The 19,963-nt window shown below is 45.4% G+C and overlaps 1 protein-coding gene across 1 annotated transcript in view; it reads left to right on the forward strand.

The window, feature by feature from the left end:
• Positions 1–19,963, forward strand: part of Ush2a (usherin) — a 669,744-nt gene that overhangs the window by 603,584 nt on the left and 46,197 nt on the right. The window contains 9 exon segments of the mRNA XM_041635252.1: positions 8,088–8,305; positions 12,270–12,645; positions 12,647–12,899; positions 12,902–13,144; positions 13,147–13,327; positions 13,329–13,630; positions 13,633–13,744; positions 17,726–17,826; positions 17,829–18,038. Coding sequence (XP_041491186.1) covers positions 8,088–8,305; positions 12,270–12,645; positions 12,647–12,899; positions 12,902–13,144; positions 13,147–13,327; positions 13,329–13,630; positions 13,633–13,744; positions 17,726–17,826; positions 17,829–18,038 — 1,996 coding nt within the window.

Here is a 19,963-nt window from a genome sequence, read left to right on the forward strand (position 1 = left end):
AGGCTGGAAGAGTTATATACAGAGAAAGTAGGCAGAGTCAAAGAGACACCATGTAGCCACCAAAGGGGAAAGATGTGAGGTGCTAGCTGGAACCTAGTCATGAGCCTCATGGTAAATTATAAAAAAATGGAAATGGGTTAATTCTAAATGTAAGAGCTAGCTAGCAATACACTTAAGTGATTGGCCAAGCAGTGATTTAATTAATACAGTTTCTGTGTGGTTATTTCGGGGCTGAGCTGCTGGGAACAAACAAGCGGGTTCTTACAACAGATTGGCATTTTTATTTAAACAGAAAAGGGGAAATGGTGTGGGAAGTCCTGTGGTCTATGTGTTACTTTTATTGATTAATGAGTAAAGAAACTGCTTTGGCCTGTGATAGGGAAGAATAGAACTAGGCAGGGAAAGCTAAACTGGATGCTGGGAGAAAGAAGGCAGAGTCAAGAGAAGCCATGTAGCCCCACCAGAGATAGACACTGGGGGTGGAACTTTATCCAATAAGACACAGCCAGGTAGCAATACGCATATTAATGGAGATGGGCTAGTTTAGGATGTAAGGAGCTAGCAAATAAGAAGCTAGAGCTAACGGGCCAAGCAGTAATTTGATTAATATAGTTTCTGTGTGGTTATTTCAAGTCTGAGCTGCTGGGAACAATCAAGCGGGCTCTTACAACAGGGGAGGAGTTCAGTGGTTATGTATTCTTCAGGTCTTGCACCTGAATTCTACATTGTGTGTTAGTGTCAGCACTAAGAATACATTGGTATTTACATGGCCTGTGAGCTAACCTTGCTTCCCAGTCAACAGCAGTAGCTCTAACCATTTCTGGACACCTTGCAAATATTTGATCTTTGCAAGATGCTGGGGCAAGAATGTGGTAAGTTCCACACAGACATGTGTCCAAAACAGGAAAGTCCAGATGGGGCAGGTATGATTCAAAAGTGGATAGAACACCCTGTTTGAATTCAACTCACTTTCTATCTTTCTAGAGCTCATTTCTATCTTTCTAGAACTCATAGACTGGCGTGTGTATATGTGCCTGTCTGTGTGTGTTTGTCTGTCTATATGCATGTATGTCTGTCTATATGTGTGTATACATGCATGCTTGCCCATACAGACACCCAAGGAGGACAGAAGTTGCTGTTGGCTGTTCTCAGTTACTTCTTCACCTGATTTTTCTGAGCCAGGGTCTCTCGCTGATGGCAGAACTCATCATTTTGGGTAGACCGGGCAGCTGAGGTGACAGTGTACATTGCCACTCCTGAATCTGTTCTTCTGGGGGATCCGACTTGGAGTCCTTCCTCACATTGTACAAGCACTTCCCTACTGAGCTGCCCCACCACAAACATTTTGTTTTACAAAAGGAAATTCCTGCTTTCTTTTCCTTTTTTTAAAAATTAGTTATTTGAGAATTTCCCACAATGAGTTTTAACCATATTTACCCCTCCCCTTGCTCCTCCAAGATTTATCCCCTCTTCCCTACCCATCCAACTTTATGTCCTCCTTTTCCTCCCACCACCACCCATCAGATCTAGTCTGTGCTGCCCATGTGTGGCTTTCCACTGGGTTTGGTCAACCTACCAAGGGCAACATTCTATTGCTTTTTACGATTCTAAAAGTTTAACTTATAGCTGGGTGGTGGTGGTGCATGCCTTTGATCCCAGCACTCAGGAGACAGAGGCAGGCAGATCTCTGTGAATTCAAGACCAACCTAGTCTACAAGAGTGAGTTCCAGGACAGGCTCCAGAGCTACAGAGAAACCCTGTTTCAAAAAAAAAAAAAAAAAAAAAAAAAGCAAGAAAGAAAGAAAAAAGAAAGAAAAAGAAAAAACAAAAAAGTAGCTTATAGCATATCTTTTTATTTCTTTCTTACTTTTTATTTATTCTGTGTCTTTTACACCATGTATCTTGATCCCATTCATTTCCCCATCCCTTCACATCCACTCTCTGTCCTTGCGTACTTCCCCAAATAAAACAAAATTTAAGAAAAAAAGGGGGGAAGGGAACAAAATTAAACATGGAAGCTGCAGTGTGACGCAGGGAGTCACACAATAAACCCCTTTGTCCATACATCTTAACTCACAAGTGTTCACTGCAGAATCATTGATCTGGTTCCAGGCCTCTCGTGTATACACCATCGATGCTGGGCCCTCACTGAAACTCTTCTTGGATATTCTGTTGTTGCCCTGTGTTGTGGAGATCCTGCAGCTTTGAATCTGTGAGTCAGGTCCCTTCACATGCTCCAGCAGACCATAGATGGGGTGGATGTTGGGGTGGGCCAGCTCATAGCCCTGGCTCTTGACCTGCGTAGTTGCAGGGCTGGTCCCCCCGCCAGTTCTCTTCTGTCCTCACGACCATAGTGAGCTCTTCTTGTCCTAAATTCAACCCCACTTTCAATTTGCATCTTCTCCAAAATGTCACCTCCTCTCGCCCCAACTCTAAAAGGCCACTCTATTCCTCACAGACAGCAGAACCAGGTTCAGAACTGTATGCATCTCTGCAGAGCAGACCAGCTCTATCCAGTTCTGACCTCATCAGAACCCAATCCATGTGCTTTCCATCCATGTTCCATCCTCACGAAGGCTTTCATGCACAAAAGGCTCAAAATGTTTAAAGAATATGGAGCCAAGGAGATGGCTCAAAGGGCAAAGATGCCTTCTGTAGGGTCTGATGACCCAAGTTAAATCCTCAGGACCCACATGGTGGAAGGAGAGAACCAATTCCCACAGGTTGTCCACTGACCACCACCACAGTCACCATCACACACACACACACACACACACACACACACACACACACACGGGAGAGAGACAGACAGATAGCGAGACACTAACTTTTTAGAGAGAATAACTTTTAAGATGTAATTTTAACAACATTTAAAGTCTTGGATGGAGCCGCTTGTTGGCCATGCTGCTTGCCCCCTCATCATCTAAGTAGATCTGTCTCATTTCATAGTGACGGCACCTTGCACACACACACACACACATGAAACCACAGGCCAGGAGCCTGGAATGTGTCTTGTTTTCCTTTCTTGTATTGTGAATTGATCTCTGATTGACAGCAGCTCTGCATGCACGTAGATCTACATCCATAAATGTCTTCTCCTGCCAGCATAGAGCAGAGAAGGTTACGGTAAAGATAATGATGAAGTTACCCACTTTTCAGTCTTGGAGGTCTTAGCCTGGTTCACTGTGGGTTTATTTAGCCAAGATTGAGATGTTGCTAATGAGTAAAGATGACATTTCTTAAGACTGGTTTCACCCATGCAAAATAAATACTAGATGCAAATATGTTGATCAACCTTTGAGGAACTCAAATGTTACTTTCCTAAATGGAAAAGAAAGGAAGGGGGTGAAAACCCTGCATAACCCACAAATCAGATTATCTGGACTTAAGAAAACTGAAAAAATATTTCATTAGCATCAGAACATAGAAAAGGTGTCCAGTTGGCTGTAGCTGTCCCCTCCAGACCCATGTCTTTAGAAAATAGTACATGAGACCCTGGACAGGAGAGACTGAATGGCTTCTCATGTTTGCTTACGTTCTTAGTCTGAAACTTAAATAAGCTCCCATACATAGCTGTTCCTTGATTTTGTCATGAGAAAGCAAAATGTGGCTGAGAAAGAATCTATGAGGTTGACATGTTTTAATATGGGTTGGTCTAAAGTTCTCTTTGTACATTGTATGTGTTCATGTGTGTGTGGATGCACATGTGTGATCATGTGTGTCGAAGCCTGAGGTATCTACTTTGATTATGCTCCACCTTCTTTTCTGAGGCAGGATCTATCACTGAGCTCTGAGCCAATGGATTCAGCGAGGCTGGCTGGACAGCAGGTCCAGGGCTCCTCCCATCTCCAGCTCCCCCGCCCTTGGGCTGCACACATGCGCCTTCCTACACAGCACATTCTGTAGCTGGGTTTGAACTCAGGTCCTCATGCCGATATGGCACACGCTTCCAACAGAGCACTCTCCCCAGCCCTTTCAAAGTCACGTATTCTCTGGGATTTTGCATGTGTGAGAACTGAGGGGTAAAGGAACACCCCTCAGCTGGTCTGTATGTATAAGCCAGAGCAGATCCATTTTAGGATCAGGAGCCAAGGAAAGTGAGAATAACAAATAAAAAGGCAAAGGCAGAAGAAATCCCATTGACTTGGGATGAAGTGAATCGTGCCCACGAAGATTAACCCTTTTCCAAACTGCAGTAAACACACATAAGACTCCTTGATGGCCTCTCAGCCCCCAAGCCTCGCCACGTTGGCTTCATTACTGTGAGTAGCCTAAAGAGGCTTCCTAACGGCTGAGGTGGATGGGCTTAGTGAAAAAACACCACAAAGACCAGAGGGAAAGCTCTGGAAACTGCTGGATCATCAGATCAATAGACTCAAAGGTGACTAAGTTAGGTAGCTCTCTGCAGTTTAAACATTTGTGCAGGGACTATCCCCATGCAGCCTTTTATTGACAGCTACAGATCAATGGTAATTTTTGATCATTTTCAACCTACATAAACCTATTGACCCCTTGGCCACCTTTGGGGCATTTCAAGTCGTCAAAAATAATCAGAGGAGATGGTGTAAAATTGTCAGACTGCTGAAGACTCCAAGTGGTTTCACGTGTCCACGGGAGCAGAGTTGAGAGGTTAAAATGTAGTTCAAATTGGCAGCAGGGCCTCCACCAGCCGAGCATTCCAGAGAGCCCTGCCTTTACGCCTCATAAATGACACACTGATTTGTATCCCAGCTCTGACATGTCTGCATATAAATTTTAAAAAGTAAAAGAGGCTGAATCTCTTTGGATTCAGTGGTGAGAGCAGATCAGGATTAGTTCCAGTAAAAATTCCTTCCCACCCTCTTTTACTGAGTTACTCTCCATCTGCTGTGTAACAATCGCGGATAAACTTCTGCAGTAAAGACTGTGGGAGGGGTACCAACAAAGATCAGGATGGAAGCAAGCGTGAACTGATACCCCAGAGGTGAGAGATCCAATACGTGTAGCTCAAAAGTACCCGCAGGGGAGGGGTGTCACTCAAACGGTGGCGTGCTTACCTTATTATACGCAGGAAGTCTAGGTTTCAGCCCAGCACCACATAACACTGGGCATGGTGATGCACACTGGCAATCCCGTCACTCAGACTTGAAGGGTGGGCACAGAATTTCAAGTTCAAGGTCATTCTCTGTTATTACACAGCAAATCCAAAGCCTCAGACAACAAATACAAGGCTTAATAGCTAAAGGAATAGGAGATGATAATGAAGAGGGAATTCTAGAAGATAAAATGAAAATTTTAAAAAGGAAGGAGAGACTAAGCCAAGCTGAAAATATCCGAAGAGGAAGATGAGAAAAGAGGGGAGGTGATGAATATAAAACCTGAAGATGAGGGAAGGCAAGAAAAGTGAAGAGTGTGTGGGTGGGGGGGTCTCTTCAGAAGGAACAAAGTAACAAGGGAACTGTTCTCCAGTCAAATGTGGTGTGTGTGGGCTGGGGGTGGGGGGAGACTTCAGAAATAACAAAGTAACAAGGGAACTGTTCTGCAGTCAAGTGCAAAGTGTGTGTGTGTGTGTGTGTGTGTGTGTGTGTGTGTGTACAGTAAGTGTAAACCAGATTAAGAAAAGCACTATTAAAATCACCCTTTACAGGATCACACCTTGAAGCATCTGTGCCTCGCACGCCGGAACTTGAACTTGAGAAACACAGGCCAGGTTTCTACATTAGATGGCGGAGGTTCTGAGGCGGGGGCATTTGGGATACTTTCGCTTTCAAGGATCTGAGCCATAAATGTTTATTAAAAGAATCTATAATGAAATCAGTTGTGTTATTTTTTTTAACGGTTGCCGGGAGTATGTTGGAAGATAGAACAGTCGGCTGTTAATCATTAGCACTCGTGTTATGAGAAGTGTTTGATAGCATTGCCACCTAGGGGCTGAATGGAAGTCTCTGCTATGAAATAAACCGTAATGGAGCAGGTGCCACGATTGACAATATACATATGGTTTTGCTTTATAGCCCACATGCTTTTCCAATTTCTTGTGACAAAAACATCTCCAAGTCTGCCCCAACAGCCCACTTTTCTGTGCATAATCTGGTAGAGGTGATTCCTGATCACTCTGGGGCCTCTGCTTCTATTGGCATCTATTACCAAATCTTCTGAACAAAGAATTATTCTTTTTTGCATTATTAATCTTACCCATGTTTGCCCTATTTCCAGAGAAAAGAAATCATTTGTCAGGAAAGAATGTTTGTAATCAGGACTGGAAGCACTATCAGGTTTAATATTCACTGTGGTCATCCTGATCTGCTGATATATTTATCTAAAAGACCAATCCAATGTTGTGGAGAAATACGTTTTTAAATATTCATAACCTAACTTTTAATATTTTAAAAAAGAGAAATTAATATTTCTGTAAAATTTGTTTCAGAGTCTGGCCGCTTAGCAAATGTTTAAATATTAAAAGATTCCAGGAGGTTAGCGTGTAATGTCATAATGGGACATACTGAAACAGGAAAATTGACTTCACGAGTCTCAGATCCATAAAGGAAACTGTATTTTCTTTACCCAGGTCTCTCATGGAATAAGAGAGAATCAAAAAATACATCTACCATCTTTTGGTGGTATTTGTTTTTACAGTTTCATCCCAAAATGGCATTTGGAAGATTTCAAATTAAGAAGAAATCCTTTCTCATAACTGTGTCCATGTTCTCAGCTACCCACCCTGAGAAATAACTTCCTTTCCCTACCTTTACCCATCAAAAAAAAGAAAGAAAGAAAGAAAGAAACCCTTGATAGGTTATCAAAGTCACATTTAAACATCTAATAAACCCAAGGTGATCACATGTCATTACAAGTCACCATCATCATCCAAACAAAGCTTAGTCATGATTGTTCATAGTCAGTGGTCACAGTCCACAGTAGGAAATACCCCCTCTCAAAATGTGTGTGTATGTGTATGTGTGTGCGTGCTTGTATGTGTGTTTACTCGTGCATATGTTGCTAACCCCTGTTGCAGGCATAATTCCTACCTTAAACAGACATATCCATCCTGCCCAGATTGGCAAGAACACCCCAGGGCCTCTCAGAATGTTAAGATTCTTAGCTCCAGTTAAGTTATGCAAAATATGTTAAATGTCTCTCTGTGAGCAAGAAACAAACAAACAAACAAACAAAAGTAATTCCGCGATCCCTTTTTTTTTCCTTTTAGACCAACAAGGGCGAATTTCTCAAAGCCTAGATAGCAATCATTTTGGGCGCATTTCATGGTTTTAGTTACGCTGCTTCTGACAGATAGGAATAATTTCACATTTACATTAATAGCAGGCTTCTCCAAGGGTGTTTGGACATTTAGAGTCCAATGGGCTCATTGCTGTTTTCTTGTGTTTGTTTTATCAAATTTGTAAGATACAAATGCACAGCCACACAATGAGTTGGGGAAGGCTGGGGAGTAGAGGGTCTCACGTCTGAATAAGCAGCATTGCAGATTAGAGCTTTAGGCATGTCCCTGCTAAATCTCACAAAGACTTCCCATGAACCTGCTGGCCACCTCCCCACAGCTGCTAGGATGCAACATGGGGCCACTGCTCTTTGTTAAGCTAACTGCAGCTCTCGTCGTGGGCACCACGACTTGTAGGTCTCAAGCTCTGAAAGTCTACAGGTGACATCTGATACAACTTTTCCACATATCTGAAATCATTCGCTAGTTCAGTGGATTTCAACTTCTTAATGCTACGACCCTTTAATACAGTTCCCCATGCTGTGGCGACCACCTCTGATCCGAAAATTATTTCATTGCTACTTCATAACTGTAATTTTGCTACTGTTATGAATCATAATGTAAATATCTGATATATGACCCCTGTGAAAGAGTTCTTCAACATCCCAAGGGGGCTTTGACATACTGGTTGAGAACCACTGTTTTAGTTGATGTATTCAGTGTGGACGAGAGCAAGCAGAAAGAACACTCACTGTCTCCTCAACATGAATCCAAACCTTTGCTGTGCATCTATGCCATTGTGAATGCCATGCATTCTGACATGGTCGTGCAGTCCAGAGAATAACCTTCTATTGGCTTCTAACAGACACCTAACTTGTTAACTTTCTCTCAGGGAACAAGCCACGAAGCCTATCTTTTTGGGTTAGAACCATTCACAACATCCCACGTGGGCGTGGTCACTGTTAACAGTGCAGGACAGGAGTCAAGCCCCTGGACTCTGATTAGAACTTTAGAATCTTCGCCAAGTGAACTAATCAACTTTCCAGCTGACCTGAGAGAGAACGGGCGGGCTTTGCTGCTCCAGTGGACAGAGCCAGAGAGAAACAATGGAAAAAGATCAAGGTAGAGTTCATCCTGCATAGGGAATCCCCTGGTCATCCTCCAGATAAATACATGTGTCCTGCCATGCCATTAGGTCACTGGAAAGCTGGTTTAATTCCCCTTGATGGCTCCTCTTGGCACCTCCTCCTAGATCAGTGAAGAACAGCTGGGGGAGGGAGGCCTGATGTGGGCCCAGCAGTGGGCTGAGGTTGCCTCATTTAATCCACACATCAACCCCACGAGGTGGGGCCGCTCAACTTCAGGACGCTCATAAAAGTTAAGTAGCTGCTTCCGGCAATATTGCCGAAGATGAGGTGGGATTTGAAGCCAAGAAGTCCCCAAAGCTCTGAACTCCAATTGACCCTCACCTCACTGCCTCCTCAGCCTTCTTACTTTGGGTTATTTCCTTAGTTTACCTAACTCACTCTGCAGATCTGTCCACTAACTTCTTGACTTCCCCATGTAGCCATGAAAATTAGCCTCTAAATGTCACATATAAAGCCTCACCTCACCAGCCTGGCGGTGTAAAGGAGACGGAATTCCCATGTTCAACCCACACTTTGAAGCATTCAACGCTTGCCCACATGAGGTAGACCCATAAAATCTTTTTATTTTCTTTCAGGAGCTGGCAGCCATTCACGCCCCAGTTCTTCCCTCTGGCTTTGTCCTCTTTGGTGGCTCCACAGGTCAGGGTGGCAGAATCCCCAGCCACAGCTGCTGTATCCACTGCCTGCTCCAATCGCTCTCCCCAGAGAGTGGAGATCCCCATGCTAATTCCACAGGAAAGAGTAAAGACTAAACTTCACCTCATCCGCCCTAAAAGAAGATTGAGACAGAAAATACTATCTACAGCTCAGGGCTCTGGAGTCAGCTCCAACCTCCTGCCCCTTTCTCTGGGCTGCCTCCCAGCTTAGCTGGAGGTCCTGCAGCCAATCACAGAAACTCAGAGGCAAGCCACTTCCCACCAGTAGACCTCAGCCAAACCCTCCTCCGGGGCAACCTTAAATCCTGAATCTCAGTTCTCAGCCCCTCCCAGGCAACAGAGCTTCCCCTTCAGTCCACCCATCAAAGCTCTTTCTGAGTGTATTCCCCCTGCCAGCGACTGCCTCTCCTGAGAATGATTGACAATAGGAAGATTGACGCCCCATCTGCATTTCACCAAATATTTATTGAGTGTCTACTAAGTGCCGTGCTCTTATTCAAGAGGGAACAAGACTGGCAAAAGTCCCTGCTGTCTAGGCCCTTACATGGGTGTGAATAAATGCAGGGGAGAGTTGAGTCAAAGAGGGGTGGAAGCACAAACTATAAGATGGTAAATAAACAAGCAAGGGAATTTCAGAGAGCCATGGATGCTATAAAGAAAATTAAATAGAGTCATGTAATTATGCCTGCTCAGGCTATTTTAAAATGGATAATCATTTGAATTGAGTTGACATTTGAGCTGAGCCCTGAATGACAAGGCAGAGGCAGTCATGTGAAGATATGGGGGCAAAATGTTCCAGACAAAATGAACAGCAAATGCAAGGCCCTAAGGCAGCAATGACCTTGGTGTGCTCAAGGAAATGGAAGAAAGCCTGCGTGGATGAAACGCTGGGAAAAAGGAAAAGATGGCACCGAGACAGACTAGAGGCAGGGTGGGCCCAGCCTTGTGGGCTGTGACATGGAGCAGGGAGAGTGTTTAGGGTTCAGTGAGACATTACTGAGGGCTTTAAGCAAAGGGATGCTGGGATCAAATTTCTCACTCTGGCGGCACACTCATGTCCTGTGAGAAACTAGTGGAGTCGAGAGCCTACTGGAGAATTCAGGGTAGGATTCAAATTAGATAGTTCGAATCAAAGAAGGAATGGTGAAACCAGGAAATATGGGGTACTGGAAGTGAATAGAGAAAGTAGAGATGAGATTTTTGTTAATAGGCAGGATATGGGGCGTAAAGGAAAGAGAGGGGTGACTCTTCAGATTGCCTTCGGGGCTTTGACCCTGGGGTGTTAGCTAAGTTAGGAGGGAAAGTTGGGAGAGCAGCAGGTTTGAGGGCAAGTGGCTAGTCAGAGTCCAAGTTCAGAACTCCACAAGAAGTCATCAACGAGCTCTGTATCTGCAGTCTGTTAGCAGGCGACTGTGTGTAAAGCCATGGTGATGGGCGGAATCACCATGGAGAGGATGTAGCTAGGGATGAGGAGATCCTGGGGTCCAGTCCTGGGGTACAAGAAATGTGGAGGTCATGAAGAGGAAAGTAGTCAGGGGAGAGTGAAATGAGACTAGATGTTGAGGATGGGTAGGTGGGTATTGCATGCCCAATGTGAGGAGAAGAAAGCAAGACGTGTTGAGATGACCTAGACTGGAGAAGAGCAAGGTCCCTGGAATCTTGGCAGGAAGATCACGTGCTAGAAAAAGGCACCGGAGTGGAGTGGCCTCTGGAAAAGATGGCAACTCACTGAAGACGCCTCGGTGAGAAGGACAGCAGAGAAATGGGACAGTAGCCAGGCAAGCGGGATGTTGAGACTTTCATGTAAAAACCAATGCGATACTAGAGCACACTGAAACACTAGTGGAAATAGCCAGAGAGGGAAGGGATCTGTGATGGAAGAGATGATATGAATAACTACAAGAATGGAGTCCTTACAAAAGAAGGGGGATTAATGGCCTGCTTGGCCTTTAATTGAGCATAGATACTTCAGTCATAGGGACAGAAGCCAAGATGACCACAGATACTGTATCTTCACCTTATGCTCGTTGATTCTATTATTGAACTGAAAGTGTATCCTGAACTCATAACCTCCCTAGTAACCTTCCAGCTCGCCTACTCTAATTATTCTTTGAACACTTAAATTAGCCTATAGAAGACCAAAATCATCTCCCACGAAGACTGCTTTATGATAGAGTATTAACTGTGTAATCTGTTAAATACCAAACTGAAAGTTGAGAAAATGACCACTTCACTATGTCTCACCAGATTGTAGTTAAAACCAGGAAGCTGAGAGGAGTAAGTAAGATGCCAACGGAGTGTGAGACTTGGGATCCACAAGAATGTAGAACATGTCCTGGCAATAATACATCCTATGAGAGCATGCCTTTCTGACTTCATCTCCTTCTCGATGGAGGATGTGGGAATGTCACCAACCAACTCTGAGGGAGAGAGAGGCAGGCGTGCTAGGAGGTGGGGAAGAAAGGACAAGATGTAAACTAATCACTTTGGACAAAGAGAGAGCAAATGCAAAGGGGGAAGATGGGGTTACTATTTGATAATTACCTACTAGAGGTTTCTGGACAAGGTTTAAAGCAAGACCAGCCAGTATCTGTCAGCTCCGTGTAATTACAAACAACTGCTACCGAGGTTAAGAGCGGGGCTGTAATGAGCACACGTGGTCATGCCCACCATGTAAGCCATCGATGCTTCTATGACTTCAAAGAGAAAGCAGTGCATAGAAATGCTCTCCCATATTGTTATCAAGACTATGTATATGTGCATTGGTGTGCTATATCTATACACATGACCATATCTGTACACATGTGCATCCCATGATGTGAGTCTGCACACAAACGCATGCATATACCCGTAAAAGCACGTTTTCAAGCCCAGCATCCTGTAACAAGGATGACCAGCAATATGGTTCCATTTCACAGAAAGCTCAGAGGAAGGCAGCTTGTTCAATAAGCCACATGTACTTCCATCAGAGGCATGGAGCGTCTATAATAAGAGATTTGAATGTTCTTCCTGCCTTTCAAACCTCATGAGTACTGTGTAAGCCATAGCGTTCACCAGCCTGAGGTTTGGGTCAATGCTTAGATTTTATCCAACCTTTTAAAAAGTTTTCTGTGGACTTGATATTAACCGTGGCAGATCCCACGTCTAAAGCCAGCATTTGCAGGCTAATGGATTAGCACCAGTGGGATCAGGTGGGCAGGTGTGAGCGTTTCAGACAGACTAAACTGCTGCACCAAAAACCCCACACTGCTCTCATCCTCCTCTTCTCTTCATCCTGCAGGCACACCATGTCTTCAGCGATGGGCTCCTGGAGTATTCTTGCCTGGGTCGACAGTTTCTCTTCAGGCTCTAGGCCCCCTTCACCCTCTCCACTCTGACCCTCGAGGTCTGCACAGCAGCAGGCTGTGCTCACTCAGAGCCCCAGCCTTTCTGAACAGACGAAGCCCATCCTCCAGACTCTCAGTTGGCTCCTACCATCCAGTCTGTGGGGTCCACCACTGTAAGGTTACTGTGGGCTCAGTCAGCTAAGCCAAACGGGAAGATAACTCATTATGAAGTGATTCACAGATGTTTGGAGAGAGAGGCTTGGGGAGATGGGACAACTCAGGTGGATGAAAACACTGTTTTCACAGAATCCCACATGGAAAGGGACAGACTCCTGGGTATATAATGACACAGGTCTACAGACGTGGAGGCAAGATGCCTATAGAATCGGCACGTGGAATTCTGCAAGGCACACCTGTAGCTCTTGGACTGTGGCAAGGGCATTGTGAGCTCCCCCAAAAGGCCTTGTTTCACCTGAGATACCCCATGTGTCTATGAAGTCCCCCAAACTGCTGATTTCCTGGATGCCACCCCAAAAGTCTAATGGTGCTACCCAGTGCTATGAACTTCAGAGGCCTAAGTGCTCCATCCAATCGGCTTCAATGCTAGCACCTTCAACTACACCGACAGCCAGCTGCTTCCCTTTCCAGCTTACAGTTACTCAGTCCTCGCCTCCACCAATGGCAGCTGCTGTACCAGCAAACCCACCACCATCACCATTCCCGAAGCGCCTCCAGGAGGAGTCAGCCCTCCAGTTCTTCAGGCCATCGGTGCCAGCCAGATAAACGTGTCTTTGTCCCCACCATCAATGCAAAATGGAAAGATTTGCTTAGATGTGATGGTCGGAAGTACACGGCTGGGCAGGACCTGTCCTTTCTGGTTTCCAACCTGCAGCCTTTTACTCAATACAGTATCTCCCTTGTGGCCTGCACAGGTGGAGGCTGCACTGCTAGTGTGTGCCAGAGAACATGGACCCCCCTAGTACTGCAAGTCACAGGCTCAGAAACCTCCAAGAAACCCACATGGCCAGATCAGAAGTTATGAGCATCGGCGAGATGGAGCCACGGTGTATTCAGGGCTGGAAACTCGCTACCATGATTTTACCCTCGCCCCAGGTGTAGAATACTGCTCCTCGGTGACAGCCACCAACAGCCAGGGAAGTGTCTTGAGTCCACTTGTCAAGGATCAAACCAGCCCCTCAGCCACCTCAGGCTTACAGCCTCCAAAGTTGCAGGCCAGGGATGCTCTTGAGATCTTAGCAGATTGGGACTCTCCAGTGAGGACAAACAGTGAGATCATCAACTATACCTCTTCACCCATGAGCTGTTTGAAAGAGAACCCTGAGTGCTGTGAGCTAATACAACACACAGTTCTTTTGATAAGCAGTCACTCGCAGTCAAAGACCTGAAGCCATTTCGCAGGTAAGGAGACAAGCTGGGCTTTCTGGGTGCAAGTCATTGTCCCTTCTGTTGTGCTCCATCAGTGCCACTGAGGCTCCCAGGGCCAGGTGCACACGCCACCTCCCGTGCATCAGCCATGAACAGTAGACAGGCCCCACCTTCATTTAGCTACAGCATGCTTTCCCAGTCTCTGGAGAACAGAACTATGACACGTGATGTTTCGATGCCAGCTTTCCAGAACATTTGGAAGTTTGTCATCTGGAGTACAACATGAAGAGACGGGGCCGATCCCCTCCATCGAGTTGCAGCCCTCGACACTTATTAAGCTGAAAGGAGGGCTGGAGAGATGGCTCGGTCGGTAAAGTGCTTGCTCCCCAAACAGGGGACCTGGGTTAGAACCCTAGCACACACATGAACAGAGGGGCTTCTTCCAATAGCCTCACATCTGGTGGGGCACATGAGTCAAACCCACCAGGTTACCAAGCCAGCTAGACAGACGGGTGAGTCAGTGAGCTCCAGATTCAGACAGACCATTTTCTAAAAAGAATGTGAAAAGTGACAGCACCGTGTGCCACCCTCTAGCTTCCAAACACACCACACACACACACACACACACACACACACACACACACACACACACACATTCATACACATAGTCATGAGTTCACTGGACCAGTATTTGTCTAGAGGCTAGCCTTCTTTCATTCAAATCTAACACTTCTTCCAGGAATAATGGGGTCTTTGAGTTCTGTATCTGCCACAGAACTCCCTTGGTTTTGAACTCACGACTTCGCAGATGGTACCACTTTGCTCATGTGTATCATCCTAGGTTAGCCTGGCTTCTATGACATGCATAGAGGTGTTCTAAACCAACATGATTCCTGTAGCTTCCCAACACCTGAGCATTTTCTCTCATCCCATCTCAGGCACCTGACATCCCCAGAGAGAGTAACAAAAAACATTTTATGTGAAAATTTTAGTAAAATGAATATAATCATTTTTTTTTTAAAAAATGAAGTCTGCAAAAGTGTTGCTGTCCAGCCACCTCAGGTAAAACTCGGCTATGATTCTGACATCCGGTGTCAGGATGAGACACAGCTACAATTATCTGTGGGTACAGAGCTGTGAGGATAAAGCATTCGTGGTCTTATGCATCTACTCAGGGCAATTATTTAGCATCATATCAAATATTAAACGGTAATTAAAAGCTCTTCAGGTATTCTTCTCCACTGCTAATCTACATGCTATGTGAGTTGCCTTCGAGCTCCCACTACTGAGGACATTTTAAAGGCCTATGTTGGGGTGCAGCCCTGCGTTTTGTCAGGGTTTCCTCTTTATGTGACCACAACACAGGTATTAAAATCATATCTATCTTGCGCCCCTCTGGGCACTGATATCTCAAAGGATTCATGGAGAAAATGGCTTCCCAGATGTCAAAGTAACACTTCCTAGAGAGAAATGAAAAGACTAAAGTGCGGCCATCCTAGCGAGGACACATAAGGAGGCATGCAGAGGCCGAGTGCCCCAACAGCTGGATCCTTGACACAGCTGGTGAAATATAACAGTGTATCACAGCTGGTGAAATATAACAGTGCATCACAGCTGGCGAAATATAACAGTGTATCATAGCTGGTGAAATATAACAGTGTATCCTAGCTGGTGAAATATAACAGTGTATCACAGCTGGTGAAATATAACAGTGTATCAATCCTGTATCGGTTGATTTCAGTCCTTTTTGTCTTTGTGGGTTTTACATCATATTGATATTTACCAGACACAATGAAAACCAGTGTGTTCATCGTGGGGCACCCCCAGCTGACTAGTAGAAAGCAGTTTGGGAATCTTCAAGAACCAGAAAGAAAGTGGCCAAGGATTTTCTGATTGTTTGCTTGTTTTTGTTGTTGTTTTAAGGAAGGGTCTCACGTAGCCCACTATGGACCAGAACTCACTACATCATCGAGGATCGTGAACACCTGACCCTCCCACCTCCACATTCCACAGGCTGGAATTACAGGCTTGGGCCACCACCTCCAGCCTTTTTTGTTGGTTTCTGTTTAAGACAGGTCGCCTGTAGTTTGTGCTGGCCTTGAATTTCCGGTCCTCATCCTTGCTCTCACTTCGCCTGCAGGAACTGCAGGTGACACACTGCTCAGACGGAGCAGTGCTAGGGACCGAGTCTAGGCCTGCATCTGTTCTCAATAAGTGTTCTACCAATTGCATTCCTTGCTTGACTCGCGACTTTAAAACAAGCCACAGAGAATCCAAAAAAAACAGTCCTATGCGGAAAGTCAAAACTGACCCAACAACATTGCTTATCAGTCTGGCCCGCCAGGCACACTGGTGAATCTGCTCACCGATGAACTGGCACGTGGCAGGGTAGAGATGTGTAAGCGAGGGGAGAGAGGGAGGGAGAAGGAAAAAGAGTTTGCTTTAGGCACCTTTCCTGTGGCAGAGATAATACCCTGACAAGATTAATTTAGTGGGGGATGGGCTTATGGTGCAGGAGAATTGTCTGTATTCTGTCAATCATGTTTTAAGTAAACGCTGATTGGCCAGGCAGGAAGTAGAGGCGGGGTGATGAGAATAGGAGAATGCTGGGAAGGAGAAAGCCCATTCCTCACCAGTCCTGCCCAGACCATGGACGGAGCAGTATGTGACCTGACCCCTGCTGAAAAAGGTACTGAGCCATAGATAAGAATAATGTGTTAATATAAGTTATAAGGGTTAATAAGAAACCTGAGCTAATGGGCCAATCAGTTTATAACCTAATGCAGACTCTGTGATTTTCTCTGGGACTAAACGGCCAGGGGACCAGGCGGGACAGAAACCCCAACAAGGCTGCCCTCAATGTTCCAGACTTATGTGGGCTCACTGATGAGTCCATCAACAGCCAGGGCAGTTGGTCACATGGTATGCAGAGTCAGGGAGCAGGGTGAGGTGAGTCAGGGAGCAGGGTGAGGTGAGTGCAGGAGCTCCACTCACTTAGTTTGCTTGTTTCTGGCGGCTTCCCACCTCAGTTTAGGCAGTCAACAGGAGCCTGCAGAGGAATGCCCGGAGGCTAATTATCCCGCGCAGGTGTGCCCAGAGGCGCTTCACTTAGGTGTTTCCTGATCCTGTCAGGCTGACAGTTCATGCTAACATTCACCGAGCCACAAAGGAAATGCAAAGCATAAATAACTAAGAAGGCAAAAATGCAAAACAGAAGCCACGCAGAACAGAGAGCTTGGGCAAAAGTAGAGGAGGCGGGGAAAGAACAAGACGTAACCGGACCCAAGAGGAGGGAGCAGGGAAGAAAGGTGACTGACCGCACACCTGAGGGAAAGGTTGGGTCGTCAAGTAATGGGCGTGGGAAGAGAGCAGCCAGAGGCACTCAGCACTAAGCAGGGGCCTTTGTGTTGGGAAAGGTTCTGCCGTGGAAACAGGTAGATACCGGCTATGAGGCAAAACATAATTGATTAATCGAGCTTGACTAGGTAGTGATAAGGTGTCTCGTGATGGATAATGTAGTGTGTAGGGGGGTTAACTTTGCCCCCCAGAGGTCTTCGCATGAGCTAAGGGAGCCTGTTTTAAGATGTCAGGTGTCATGTGAGGAGATCCATTACCACAGAGCCTTCATAATCTGGAAGCCTTCCCAGGGAGTTGCTTGGCTCTGCCTAGCAGGTAGGAGGAGGCAGGATCACACAAAGCTGTATTGCCCACTGCTGTGTTCAGTACCTTTTCACAGCACCAGAATTTTCTCTCTGGACAGAAAACCTAGAGTTTCTTTACTCCATACATCCCTCTCTAGGCCAGAACTGACCACTTACCAAACAGATGAAGGTCTGTCTTTGAGTTTGCAAATCAGAGAAAAACTGTTCAAACTTTCCATAAAAATAGAAGTGTGTCGTTATTCTAAAGCTAGCTGTTCATAAATATAAACTTTTTTGTTTTCTTCTGAAACTTTTCAAAAATTGTCCCAGAGAGATCTAAGAATCATCCTTGGTTCTCCCTTGTTTCCTGTATGTATGAAATTCGTATCCAAGTCTGCACCGCCATGGGATGTGCCTCCAGCGACTGGACATCTACCCAGACCACAGAGGTACCACCCCTGATGCAACCAGGCCCACCCTGGAGGTGCAGACAGCTGCAGGAGGGTTCCAGCCTATGGTAGCTGTGTGGCGGGCAAGACCCCGCGAGCCCAATGGAAAAACCATATGCTTTGAATTATACCAAAGACAAACAAAAACCCATCCTGGAAAGGCCAGTCCATTGTTAGCCCACAGTGGAAGCTTCAGCTCACTTATGGATTTGGAGCTACTAACTTTCACAGAGTAGGGTATCAGGGAAGAATCTGTGTCTCATAAAACTCAAGGCAGGATGGTGTGCACCCGGCAGAGATTCCTTCTGCCCTGTCCCTTGCAATCCCAAAAGCCACTTCGTGAAATGCAGTTTTACGGAATGTTGTAAGATCCCTTCAGTTGTTCTCGGCAGCCAGTGAGGGAGGGGGACCATTTATTTACACTCTTCATTTCTTGGTCCTGGGTCCACGTGCTTGGTTTTGCTGTGGGTTTCAGGTGGATCCTGTAGCTGTGATGTGGTCTCTGCTGTTAGGCTTCCTTCCATCTGGGTCGCCTCGGTTATAAGTATTCCTTAAACCATCCCTAGGGAAAGAGCTCGTGGTTTGTAACAAAGCGAAGCACAGTGGCAAACATGGCCAGTCACCGTGTTCAGGAGAAAGCAGAGATGTTGAGAGGAACCAAAAGGCTGTGGCTAATCTGCCTGTGGGAAGAAAGACATTTAAAGACCAAGCCATCTATCAGTCAGTGCTATTAATACCTTACGTGTCTCTTCAAAGACTAGGAATTGAGGATGATATTTTGAAATCTATGAGACTGTACGCGAGACTTTGATTGCTGTGGGATCTGCGTGCAATATTCCTGCAGCAGCAATGCATGTCCTAAGAGGATGGATCTGATGTCTCGGTGTCTCCTTGTAAGTGAGGACTCAGCCACGCACTCACCTGGGGCTTGATTTTACCCGTTAACTCAGATGTTTGAATGACAAAGATTAGAATAGCTGGGCGATGGTGGTGCATGCCTTTAATCCCAGCACTCAGGAGGCAGAGGCAGGAGGATCTCTGTGAGTTCGAGCAGCCTGGTCTACAAGAGCTAGTTCCAGGACAGGAACCAAAAGCTACGAAGAAACCCTGTCTCAAAAATCAAAAAAAAAAAAAAAAGATTAGAAGTCTTGATAGAATTACCCTTCAGCTCCAGTTCAAAGTCTCTTTCCCACACTGTTTCCGAGACCATCCTCCCCCGTCCCTTTAGTGTTGTAGGCTCCCGTAGTGTCTCTTCTACTTAAGCCTACCTTGGTTTCTCTAGCTTGTAGTTCACTGATGCTTGTCAAATGCATAAACCCTGAAGGTCAGGCAAATACCAAGAAAAATATTCAGATTAAAAAATATATATTTTATTATATATAAATATAGAAATATTTGTTAAATTTTATTATAATATATTATATAATATATATTATAAATTTATATATATCCCAAAAATCTGGTCAAGGGGGCTGTAGCTCAGTTGGCACAGTGCCTGCCTAGCAGGCGAGACTCCCCAGGTCCCTTTGCCACAGCTGCGGTCATACAGTGTGATGGTGCTTGCTTGTAATCCCAGCACTCCAGAGGTTGAGGCAGGAGAATAAAGACCAGAAATATCAATAAAATGACCAGGAATGTGATAGATACAAAGAAGTGTGATTTGGTTAGAGGTAACGTTTTATACGTGAAAAGACTCTCTCAGGACAACGCTGTTCTTTCATAAGTTGCCTGAGGAAGCTAGTATTGCAAATGTAAATCAACTCTTGAATTGGAGAACTATACACACATAAATCTAAATTTATTGTTTGTAATTACAAATCTAAAAACTCTCTTAAAAGCCAGAGTCTTCTCTTGGTTAGGTGCCAACTGTTTGGTTGCAAGACCTAATCTAAATAGATGTGAAGCTACTTACAGTATTTATTGACTTTTCCCACTTACATGTGAGTATGTGTCCACAGAAATACTGTTTTATGATAGGATGACTGCCCAGATAATGCTGGAGCAATTGTACAGCAAACTTGGTTACCTTCTGCCGGGTGGTGGCAGTGCATGCCTTCAATCACAGCAGGTGGAGGCAGGTGAATCTCTGAGTTCTCGGTCAGCCTGGTCTACAGCAAGTTCCAAGAGAGCCATGGCTACAAAGAGAAGCCCTGTCCCAAAAC

Source organism: Microtus oregoni, unplaced genomic scaffold (assembly GCF_018167655.1).
Source record: "Microtus oregoni isolate MIOR12 unplaced genomic scaffold, Mior012 000047F_ref0000412, whole genome shotgun sequence".
NCBI classification, from domain to species: domain Eukaryota; kingdom Metazoa; phylum Chordata; class Mammalia; order Rodentia; family Cricetidae; genus Microtus; species Microtus oregoni.